The sequence below is a fragment of the Aptenodytes patagonicus genome, chromosome 26 (assembly GCF_965638725.1).
Source record: "Aptenodytes patagonicus chromosome 26, bAptPat1.pri.cur, whole genome shotgun sequence".
NCBI lineage: Eukaryota > Metazoa > Chordata > Aves > Sphenisciformes > Spheniscidae > Aptenodytes > Aptenodytes patagonicus.
In genome coordinates this window covers 2,685,626-2,697,732 of record NC_134974.1, presented here as the reverse complement: position 1 = coordinate 2,697,732, position 12,107 = coordinate 2,685,626, and the positions used below count along the sequence as shown (strand labels likewise).

Genomic DNA, 12,107 nt, shown 5'->3' with positions numbered 1-12,107 from the left:
GGTGAAACTTTGAGAAGCAGCCTGGGGAAGTAACTGGGTACAGATCTGGGTGGAAACGCTGGTTTCCAGCTCTTTCGCCCGCTCCTGCTGCCATCCTGCTCTCGGCGCTGGCTGGAAGAGCAGAGGCTTGTCAGCGCCTCTGAGGTTTTGAGCTCCCCTTGGGGACTTCATCGCGCTCTGTGCAAACCGGCGGCCGTGTCGGAGGCTGCCCTCGGCTCGCGTGAATGCCGAGGGATCTGCTCCTGCAGAGTCAGCCCCAGGCCTGGGGCTCAACCTGCAGTCTCTGCTCGGTAGAGATGATAGTCTCTGACTTCTTGCTTGGCAATCCGAAGGGGATTTCAGTCTGTGCCACGGTCGTGTGCTCCTTAAATCACAGCTGATGTGTCATCGCGCGGTTCGGGGTCCGTGCTTGGATCGGCAGTGGAAGAGCTGCTCTTGGAGTCCGAGCCGGGGATGTGGGCTCCTGCCTTTTCTCCTTCCATTTTAAGTCTCATCTAGACAGCTTATTTCAAGTCACGCTTTAGATGAAGGCTCAGACATGACCGTGGGTAACAACAGCAACTTGAAATAGTGAATTTACATATATAAATGAGTGTGGGAACGTTCAGGCTCAAAGTACCTTGTGATCACTGGGAGGAGGAAACTTCCCATGGTGTCTGTGCCAGCACGGCTTGCTTAAGGCTTTGGTGTGCTCGGAAACAGGTTGCTGGGATGGAAGGGTTTGTCCTTGCTTGCTCAGGGACCGTAATTAATGCTCGTCAGGGGCAGAGAGGTGCGACGGAAGAGGACAAAAGGTTGGACGTGTTTGTGTGAGTAACGTGTCGGATGAGCCACCGCTGTGGTATGCGTGGAGTGGGTTTGCGAAGGGCTTTGTCGCCGAAGCGACGCCTGTTGCAGCAAAAGCCGCCTTTTCCAAAGGGCTGGGGCACTTCTCAGAGGTGAGAGAGAGCACTCCCACAGTTTGTTGTTTTTTTTTTTTTTTTTAATGGGGAAGTTAATTTATAAGTAAATCTCTGGATTTAACTCCTTCCCGTGGGGCTGTATCATTTGTGGAGGAGGAAGGAACGAAGGAAGCGCTGGTGGTGCGGTTCTGGGGCTGGCAGACTGCGGCTTTCCCTCCTCCCTGCGCCTTGGTCCCCTCTGCAGCCCGGGGACCGTTGCTCCGCAGCGGGGGAGGCAGAACGACTTCCTAGGAAAGATGCCACAAAGACAAATTATAAATAGTTTGCTGTGCATGAATGTTCAGAGTAGGGAGTTAAAGGCGTCTCGCCCTTACAGAGCCAAGAGGCTGAGGAGCGCTGGGAGCCGTTCTTGAATGTGCGGTGTATTTTGTCATTCTCCTGCTGCGTTTCTTGCAGTGTGGCTTTTATTTTATTCCAAATTTAAGGGCGAGTCATTGCTCTGCTTGTGCGAGCCCCAGGGTTGTTGCTGTTTCAGACACACAGGCTTGGCTGAACACAACTTGGCACCGGGACGCGGAGTCCTTCCAGTGCGAGCATCCCGACGAGGCCGAACCGGAGCAGAGCCTCCAGCGTCCCATCCCACCAGAGGAGCCAAGCGGTGCCGTGCTGTCACCGAGCCGGTGAGCCCCGCCGCTGTGCTGGGGACCGGGATGGGTTTTAGGAGCTGCGTGGTGCGGAGCTAAGCTGTGAGCGAGCTCGGGCCGCCCATGGTGGTTGCTTCCAGCTGTTTCTTCCAGCAGAGTGTCGCTCATAACCTGCTGCTTTGTTAAGAAAACTGCTGGTCTGGTGTGTCGGGGCTTTGACGTACTGGTTTGAGGCACCAATTCAGCTGAGAGGAGCTGCACTTGTCCTGCACTTGTTCTGTGTCCCAAGGAAAGGCTCTCAAAGGCTGCTCCATCCCAAGGCCTGACGCAGGGAAGTTGCATTGGATGGAGGAGCCTGTCCTGTCTGTGGTGCCAGCGATCGCTCAGTCTCTGGCTCAGGACCTCCTGTTGCCCTTTTCACTGAAAAGTCACCTTTTTTTGCTTTTCCTCTGCTATTTGCTCCGTGGTGTGCATCCTTTGGGAGGGAAGCGGTGCTGCTCCGTGAGAGAAAAGTCCCACAGCAGTGCCCTTGTGCAGTAGGGTAGGTTTACGGGCAGAGTTTGTCCTTGGGGGATGTCTGGAACCTGGCATTTTGGTTTTTTTGAAGCGGAGTGAGACCCGTGTGCTGTGCAGAGGTTGAATCTGCTTCAGGCAAGTGTGAAAAACGGGTGGGAGCCCGTCTCTGTCGGTGCCGAGTCTCTCCTGGAAGGGGATTTCGGAATTGAAAGAGGGCGCAGCGTCCCCCAGGAAGAATTATTTGTCCTCGCTTCAATGGTGCACGCTGCCCGTCTCCCCCACGTGAGCTGAGTCAGTCACAGTCCCTTTGTGCCTCAGTTTCCCCAACCTCTAAGCTATCACCTAATAAGTTGCACTGAGTCACTCTGTTTGCAGCGGGTCCGAGGGCTCTCCCCTTAGCGTAGTGAGGGGCACTGACAGTGCGTCCTCCTCCGGCCTCCAGTGCTGCTGTGATGTTTTCTGCCCCCATCCCAACTCCTGTGGCCTTCCCGAAGGCGCAGCAAGATGTCGAAGGCCGTCAGTGCTGAGCAAAACAAAAAGTAATGCAGCGTAATAGAGACCAGATGTCTTGGTGAGGCTTCATCCTGTCCCCCCTGGTTGTTTGCCAGGGCTAATATTTCTTATTCAAGTCAGGCAGGAGCGAGACTTTTCTTTTTTTTTCCTGTGAAGCCACAGCTCTGTTCCCGTAGATCTCCCTCTGCTTTTGTCCCTCCCTGAAGGAACTGTGCTCTCGAATCGCTGCACCGACACGCGGCTGCTTCATCGGTAGTTTCTGTGCTAATAGGGGCTTCCCTGTATTTCGTATTTAATCACCGACTTCAGGGCCATTCCACCAGAGAGAAACTTGGCCCGTTATGGCTGTGGGTGGAGGATGAACCACATGAATTCAGCTCAGCCTGTTTTCCAGACTGGATTGCTTCATTGTGTGCAGCTGATGGGGTTTTTATCCCTGTTGAGACCAGCGATTTGGAATAGGGGAGTTATGCTGAGCCTCGAGAGGTAAATAGTACGTTGTGATATGTTTAACAAATGGTGATGTGAATCACGGAAAAATGCGGAGAGGTGCAGGAGGCGGGGAGTGAATTCCCTCGCTGGGATTTTAGGGAGCGCTAGGAGCGGAGACGTGTCCTTGGCGGGCTCTGAACGGCCCCATCGCCGGGATGTCACTGAAGGCGGCGGCTGTGTAAGTGTCCGGGGGGGAGGCTGAAAAGCATAAAAGAGAGCAATGAGAATTAAAAAAAAAAAAAAAAAGCAATGCACGGATTTCAAAGCTGTGCCTGCGGTGCAGAGGTAACCCTGCAGGCCCGTGGGTGGATTTATCTTGCGCAGTTCCTTAATCCAAGTTTAACCCACTCAGCAGTTGCGAGCTCTGACTGGCTATCTCCTCTCCGGTGCAGAGCTGGCACGCAGGGCCCTTACGGGCCTGGCCGGCCGGCTGAAGGTGGCAAAAGGATCAGGGAGTTCGGGCTGGCCGCGGGAGTGGCTCTGCTCACGATGAGTGCGCCGTGCGACGCGGGCGCCTCGGAGTCATCGGGATACCTTGCGTGAGGAGGTCAGGTCGGATCCAGCCTCTCCCGCGGACGTGAAGGCGGTTTAATGTCCAGAATTTCAGCATGTGCCGTCATGCTGCACCAGGCTTCTCCTGCGTGCCCCGTGTTTACGGGGAGGGAGGTTTAACGAGATCCTACACACTTTTTCTCCCTCTGCAGCCTGGCAAGGAGGATGTCAAAAGCATTTCCCTGCATCGGATAAACCAGTCGGGGCTGGGAAAGCCCTCTGCGGGCGACCGAGCCGCCCGGGATCGCAGGTACTTCTGCACCCGGCGTGTGGCCATGGAGCCGTGTTTGGGACTCCGGAAGATGCCACCGCTGAATTTTTTTTATATTTTAATCAGCTTGTCATCCCAGTTGTCTTGATGCGAACGTTTGAAGGACCCCAGAAGTGCTGGCACGAGCAAAGCTCTGGGCGACTCTTCCTTGGACCCGGCTCCGCTCCGTGCCTCTTCAAATCCCGCCTTGCCGAGTTACGCCGAAGGATGTCCTTTTTGCCGGCATGGTGTTAATTTAAAAATTAGATTGTCTGGGCTTTCGTGGGGCAAGGCTGGGCTCACTAAGAAGGAAAAACAACTTCCTTCAGCTTGCAGGGTCTTTAGGATCTAATGACCACAAATATTTGAAGCATGCGGGATTTGTACCAAAGGGAATGGCAAGCACAGAGGAAAACGTTGTGTGTTGCTGCCGTGCGGACGGGGTGAAAGATGCTATTCATATCGCTTCAGACTGCTGAACTTTGGTCAAGCTTTTTTCACCTCGTAGTTAGAGCTTAAGTGCTTTGAAAACAAGAGGAGGAAACCGGTCTCTGGGAAGCGGCACTCGCATCTGGATACACTGACCTCGTTTTTACTCGCTTGGAATATTTAGAAAGAAACGCCGTGGGTTTCCTCGCCCTTTTCTCCGGCGTCGGGAGCTGTAATCGCTTGTAAAAATAAACAGCTAAAACAAGGTCATTAAATTAGCTGGGAAATATCTCGTTGCAAGAACCCGCCGGTGCAGCTTCTGTGGTCAAAACAGGGGCTGGGGGTCGTTGGGGGAACAGACAGGCAGAAAATGGTTCAGTGAACTTCTTTTCCAAAGACAGTAATTTTTTCCACCGTGCTGGACGTGAAAAGCAGGAGGGAATTGGCAATCTGCTTGCAGTGCTTAACATTTGTAAAAGGCATTGTGCCCTTCTGCTGATCACGAGCTGTCTTGTTGTAGCATATAAGCAATAAAGGGAAGCAGTCAGAGCCGCAGTAATGATGTTAGATTGAATAGAGTGCCTTATTTTATTTTTAGAGGACGATTTCACTTGGCGCTGGCCTTCTTTATTCTTGCTGGTTATCCGTAGAGATGCACTGCTGCTCTTTTTATCGAGATGGGAAACCGGGAAGTGTGTTCAATCCCTCATTTATCTTATTTTTAAAACGTAATTAAGTGCTAATCATTGGCGAGGATGCATAATCTGGGCATTGGTGTCTGGACTTTGAAAACAGGGACCTTGTTGCAACAAACACGGTTCTTGCGCCGGCTCTCTGCTCGCCCATCGCCCGGCACCAGCAGGGGATTTCACCATCAAAGCGCCGCGTACCGCTGTCGCCCTCCGTCCTGGAGGGAGGTTAAATGAGCAAAAGCTGAGCACGGGGGATAAACTTCATCTTCTCTAGCAAGAAGCAGAGCCACTGGGTCCACCCAGCCTGTGGCCCTCTAATCCCAAGCGTTGCAGAATGCCTTTAGGGTGGAGAGCATAAAGCAACCTGGTTATTTTTTTTTCTTCCCCTCTCCTTCTCTTTTTGGCTTGCTCAATTTTTTTTATCGTCATGGTAACAGGGAAATTTTGTGTAATGGCTGATAGATGCTCACAGCTCTCTTTCAAGTCTGAGTGGAAGGGACACCAAGAAGACCTTTAAAACCCAACGTGAGCAGCTCGGCGTTGCTCTGGGCCGACTTGCATTGCGTGCGTTGGCTTGGGGCACCTTCCCTCTCTAGACAAAGGCTTTTTGAAAAGGTTTGCACCAAACCTCAGCTCAGCTCTCGGTTTCCCTTGAGGTGTATCCCACCATGGATTCCTATTTTCCCACCTTCAGGCTGGAAGCAGGTCTCCTCTGCAGATTGTGTCCCTGACTCTTTTTTTTGTCTTCTTTTCTTTTCAGCTTTGAAGTGTGCAGACCCGCCACTGCTATGGGAGACTCTGTTGTAGACCCAGCCCGAGGGACAGGCTTGGACCAGGCGCCCGGCTCAGCGCCCCAAGGGAATGGCGGGACGTCTCTCAGCGTCATCACGGAAGGTGTCGGGGAGCTGGCGGTCATCGACCCCGAGGTGGCGAAGAAAGCCTGCGAAGAGGTCCTGGAGAAGGTCAAGCTGATGCATGGCGTCTCTTCCGACAACTTAACAAAACCGGCTGATGGCAGCGAGGCAGAGTGCACCCCACGGACCGCGGTGGATTTGGCCAATGGAGACATCGGGGAGGGCTGTGAAATCAAGTGCTTGGACGATCCACCCAGCATGGCCTCTAAGATCCAGGAGGAGGACGAGACCATGGCCAACACGGTGAAAACCGCCCGGAAGCGGCAGAAGAATAACTCTGCTAAGCAGTCCTGGCTCCTCCGGCTCTTTGAATCCAAACTCTTTGATATCTCCATGGCCATTTCATACTTGTACAATTCAAAGGAACCTGGTGTGCAGGCTTACATTGGGAATAGGTTGTTCTGCTTTAGGAACGAAGAAGTGGACTTCTACCTGCCACAGCTGCTGAATATGTACATTCACATGGACGAGGACGTGGGAGATGCGATCAAGCCCTACATCGTGCACCGCTGCCGGCAGAGCATCAACTTCTCCCTGCAGTGTGCCCTGCTGCTGGGTGCCTACTCCTCGGACATGCACATCTCCACTCAGCGACACTCCCGCGGGACCAAGCTGCGGAAACTCATCCTCTCGGACGAGTTGAAGCCAGCTTACAAGAAGAGGGAGCTGCCGTCTCTGAGCCCAGCGCCCGATACGGGGCTGTCTCCTTCCAAAAGGACTCACCAGAGGTCCAAGTCGGACGCCACCGTTACCATCAGCCTGAGCAGCAATCTGAAGCGCACAGCCAGCAATCCCAAAGTCGAGAGCGAGGAAGAGGTAACGTTGGGGCTCTCCAAGGCTCAGCCTGCCTGGGAAGGGATGCCCCCAGGGCCATGCTCGTGCGGTTGGTTCTCATCTCATAGCTCCTCCTTTACTGCAGAGGTTTTTTTTATCCTAGTTGCTGCAAATGAGTTTTGATTCCTGTGTCTCTAAGCAAACTGACACACACTGGTGGGTCACACTCAAGGGTGCTGGGGCTCCAGAGGGGGAGTTTTCTTGGTGTGAGGGGAAGACATTAGATGGATTCAAGGTAAGGCAGAAAGCTGGGTCAGGAGGACTGGGTCACTTCCTACACTGCTGAATTCCCACACGATTTGGGCAACTCGGCCGGTGTCTCTGTTTTGCAATCTGCAGCCGTCTGATCGCTGTTGGAAATCTGATTTCCTCCTTGTCCCGACTTGTTCAGATTTAGCAACGATGAGGTTTATTTGCAGGTAGAAAAGGCCTTGGGCAGCCGAGAGCTGGGAGCAGGAGGAGAGCAGGTAAACCCATCAGCTCCGCCGTCCCGGTGCCCTGGCCAAAATGAGCCTCTGGTGCACACACCCTTCTGGCTGTAGGGCCGAGAGCTGCAGCTGTGGGGTTTGTCCGTGGCTGCTGCCCTGTGCCGAGCTCTCCTTTGGATTTTTGCCTTCTTTCTGCAGCTCCAAGACAGTGGAAAGCCAGGCTTTCCCTGCTGGGGGGACTGGGCTGCGCGGAGGGGACGATTCCGGTTTCCAGGGTTGGGCGCTAATGCGGTCTAATGCCAAAGCAAATGGCAATTAAATAGGTGAGCTCGGGCATATGCGTGTTACCCATCTTCCAAACCCAAATAGCTCCCGTGAGCTTTGCGGCGTTTATTTTTAAGTGTCAAAAAGTTATCGGCGCAAAGTTGCTTTGGTGCTGAGCTGCTGTATCGGTGCACGCTGCAAGACTCTGTGCGCGCTCGCTGGAGAGTGAGTGTTTTTGCTTGAGTGGGATTTCTCCCAAAGAAAATGCAGATTATTCATTTCACACATCTGCTGACACAGAGCAAAAGGGATGAGCAGCATCCTTGGTAGTGAGGACACAAGGCTGGAGGGAAAAGAGCTGGAAATGGAAATTTTTTATTTTGCTGCTTTGTTTTGAAGGGCTGATGGTTTTTAGCACGAGCATCAGCCTGAGATGGTGAGAAATGCAGCCTGAGATGGGGATGCCGGGCGGGAGAGGAGAACGGAGGAGGTGAGCTGATGCTAAATGCAAATTTTATGAGCAGTGCTAACCAAATTGGAGAAAAGCAATGCCTCTTCCAGAACTCAAGAAGTTGAAATACTCCCCCGGGGAGGTGGTTCACCTCTCCAGCGGGGATGGCTTGTAAAACCACAGTACCAAAGGTTCGGTCCCGGTGGGGCTTCGGCAGCCGTTCACCCGGCACCCGGGCAGATCAGCCAGCCTCCACGCAGCTCCTTTTCTGGGTCATCCCTGTGCCTCGTGTGGATGAGACCTTGAAAGCCAACTTCCCCGCAGCTCCGTCTAGACATTCGAGATCTCGTGACTGTTTTCGTAACGGTGGAGTATTTCTTGGCTTTCCTGCCTGAGATTCCCCCTTTCCCTTGGCTCCACGCTGGGTTGTAAATCGTTGGAAGGGTCTGCGTGGTCTCCTGCCTGTCTGCCAGACTTGGGGAAGGCTCCTTTGGATAAGGAGTTGAAGGAGGTTTCGGAGGCGTGAAGCGGCAGTCGTCCGGTCTGGTTTCAAGGTAAAACCACCCTGTCCTGCCTCTCACCGTTCTTGGGTGAAACCCCAGCTGCGAGCCGGGGTCGTGGCATTTGCCGATGGGTAGATGAATCTTTCATGTCTCTGCCCATCAGCTGCTCGGTGGAAAACAACCGGCTGATGGAGAGCAGGACGCAACGAGGTCTCTCTGCTCACGTTGGCTGCAGCTGCTTGAATAATGGAAACCGAAGCTTTACATAAATGGTAGATGAAAGCAGCGCAGCGAAGAGTTTCTCTTGGCAATGTTTTAAACGTATTTTGTTCCGGAGGCGGGGCAAGCTGTTTAAACAGTGCACAGCAATAGGGATACTCGAGGTGCTGTAAGAACTTTCCCGGCCTCCGAATATCCCCAGCAGCTTCCTGGACCTGTATTATTTGAAGCACTCGATGTTATTGCCTCGTATTTGAAAGCAGCAATCCCTGGAGTTGGCCAGGTGGTGGTGGGGCCGGGCAGGTCCAGCGTAAATTCCAGCAAATTCTGGAATTCACTACTTTAAGCTGCTTTAAGCTACTTTATACAAGTTAATTTTCCCTTGGTCCAGGAAACCAGCAGATGTCTGAATTGTCTTGTGCTGGGACCAGCCCTTAGCTTGTTCCCCAAACTTTCTTAAACTAGAGATTTTACAGCAATAAAAATCTCATGTGTGCTCATCTGGGAGTTACTTTATTCCCTTTATGCTGCTGTGTCTCTGCTGCCAGTGTCCACACCATCGAGCCGTGTGTCGGGAATCTGCTTCTGCTGCGCCTCCCGAGAAACTTCTGTTTCTTTGCAAAAAATTGCAAAACTCGAATGTAAAACCAAGAAGTCGTTTGTCCAGATTAAGGAAGGCTGCAAGGCCTGAATCTCCTTACCGAGCGCTGCCTGCAACGTCTGGTCTTGTGTGGGCCTCAGCCTGCAAACTCATCCAGTGTTCAGCTGTGTGTCTCTCCTTCCAATCTTAAAAAAAAAAAAAAAAAAAAAAAAAAAGCCAGATCCAACCCAGCCAAGGGTAAAACATGACATTTCTTCAGCTGTCCTGTATTGCTAACGCAGCGTTTCTGTGTGCTGCAAACGTAGAGCTGGTGTATGAACATGGATGATTCGTTGTCTGCTGCAGATGGAGTCAAATCAGCCGGGCCCGGGGGGACGGGCCCGGAGGAGGAGAGGAGCAGAGGATGGAGAAGAGGCTTTGTGGAGAAGTTGGCTGTTTCTGATCTGTGATGGGAGGCTGTTGAAGAGCAGGAGAAATGGAAAAAACTCTGCCTGGAAGAGCTGTAGGGAGGAAAAGCTGAAGCGTTGGGCTAGTGCCTTTGCAGGTGGGCGTAGATCTGAAATACAAGCCGTAGAGGCCAGGGCTGGAGACAAGAGGTGCGGGGAAAGGAGAGGTACAGAGAAGGCAGGTATGTCGCACCCGTCCCTGAAAGACTTGTGGAAGTGTCCTGCAAACTCTGCCCATGCCGGAGGCTTTGCAGCCTGCTGCAGGGCTTACATCCAGGCTTTTTCCCAGTGAGGGTTTCCCACATCCAGGCTTCGTCTCCCCTTCATTACTGGAGCCTGAAGCTGCTTTTTAGCTCTACCAAGGAGGTGGTGGCACCATATTCCCTTCTCTGCAGCATCCGTCTGTGTCTGGCTGGGTTATTTTCCCATCAGTCTTCTCTCCACTGAACAATTCTGGCCTCTTCTACATTTCCCGTAGGTCGCCTATTCTAGACCTCTAGGTTTTTATTTCTCCTCTGGACCTTTGCCTGTTGTTTCACATCTTCCTTGAAGCGCGGCGCCAGGTCCTCCCTGTTTCTAGGCTCTTAAAGGTGCCTCTCCTTTGCTGCTGGTCCTCTGCGAGGGCCTCCGTTACCTGCAGGTCCCGGATTAGCTGGGTCAGACCCAAAGCAGGTATTAACGCTACTTAAGAAAAAAAGTCTGTGTTGGTTTTAGAGCCGGGGGGGGACGGACAGCTCTTAGCAAAGTCAGTAGTCACCCCTGGGACGAATCTGTCCTTTCCCCCGTGATCACCTGCAGCCGTGGCACTTCGTTTCTAGAGAATAATTCTTCCCGCTAAGGTCTTTATGTTCCAGTTGTGGCTTCATGCTGCATAACCACCATAATAACGGGCAGGAGAGGTTTTATTTCAAGTGCCGTTCGTGCTGTGGGTTATGCATCTGTAACATAATTCCATGATACGGTTCTAATGGTATAAATTTATTTTGCATTTGTTACTTTTCAATTAATACAAAGGCATGCAAAGGAAAAGCCACAAGCTCGAAACTCATGTCGTCTTGCCTCCCTCCGGTTCGAGGTGGATGGACTCAGCCTTTCTTCCAGCCCTGGTTTCCAGGGTGGTGGTTGTATTTTGCTGGAGTCCAGGTGTGTCCCGTTCTCCGATCCGTTTACAGACAAAGGGCAGATTAAATGTGCTGGGGCTGCTCCGTATTGAATTTTCCACCTGAGCAACTTGAGACCCGGAGGGGAGGAACTTGCTGTAACCTGATGCTGGTGCTGGAAACCGGGGGAGCACTGATAAGTGTTTCATTGCAGGAGATGGTCTGAGATGTCGTAGTTGGGTGTCTTTGGCTGCGCCGTCCGCTGGGATGCGAGAAGATGGACAGACCATGGCCGGGATCCCCATGCTGCAGACGTGGGGGCAGGTTGCCGTCCCAGCGCTGCGCAATGGGATGCTTTACTTCTTTCTTGCCTGTTTAAATGTTAAACCTGCAAGATGGGTCCCTCGCTGTCTGCGGCATGAGCCAGTCCTGCCGGTGCCTTCGGTCGCGCCATAGCGCTGTTAAGTCGGTTGCGCTGGGCAGAAACATGGAGGAGTTGGGCTGGGTGGCTGGTGGAAGCTGGCCATGGGTGGGTGGGACATCGTGTCCGGCTCCCCAGGGTTTTGGCAGGGCTGCAGGCAGCAACCTGGAAGCAAAACCTCACCCAGGGCAGAGCAGCTGCTTAAACTTCAGTAAAACCATTCGTGGCTGGGCCAAGCTACCAGAAACATCTCAAGCTGACCTAGAGATACCTGTTGGGGTGAGGGAGAGCTGAACTTGGAGCAGAAAAAGTCATCTTGCTGCCTGATCGCCTTCACTTTACCTAGCTCTACTCAACTCAAGCCTTGCTGGCTTTGGGGCGGTTGTTTTTAATGACGCCTCCTCCGTAAACCCAACAGGATTTGCTGTAAAGGTGCAGTGAGTTCTCGCCAGCACCCGCACCGGGGGATTTGTTGCACAAACAGGTTGTGCTGCCTTTGCAGCATGCAAATGCCTTTGCCTCGGTTCCTCCTTGGCAGGCGCTGAGCGGCGGCGGCGGCGGCAGCACCTTAACCACTCCCCGGTTCCCTGCTCTTGTCTCCCCCACCTCTCTAGGGATGGATGAGGACCCCCCTGGGGTCTGCGCCCCGCGAGCCGAGCCGGGGCTTGGCTGAATTGGCATTTTGGGGGATGAACGTGCCCGGGATGCACTGCTGCTCTGCTGCACCCCTTCGCGTTTCTCATAGGGCTGTTGCTTTTGGAAAACGCTTTTCAAAGATGAAACCCCACGACTCCGAGTTAAAGCCGAGGCTGGATGTGAGCTCTTTTCACTCCCCAGTTTTCCCGTCTGGCAAGCTGGGGTTTGCACCAGTCACCGATACTCGGCCCTTTATCTCCCTGCGAGCCGTGCTCCACGATTTGACCCCGGCGTCCCTGC

The 12,107-nt window shown here is 53.1% G+C and overlaps 1 protein-coding gene across 7 annotated transcripts in view; it reads left to right on the top strand.

Moving 5' to 3' along the window:
• The window catches only part of PI4KB (phosphatidylinositol 4-kinase beta), a 28,269-nt gene that overhangs the window by 1,131 nt on the left and 15,031 nt on the right, over positions 1 to 12,107 (top strand). For 2 of the 7 annotated variants that reach the window (XM_076360212.1, XM_076360211.1), the window contains exons 1-2: positions 3,452 to 3,869; positions 5,751 to 6,720. In XM_076360212.1, the coding sequence (XP_076216327.1) occupies positions 3,676 to 3,869; positions 5,751 to 6,720 (1,164 nt within the window). In that variant the 5' untranslated portion in view covers positions 3,452 to 3,675. The other 5 variants (XM_076360214.1, XM_076360216.1, XM_076360217.1 and 2 more) reach the window with 4 other exon arrangements.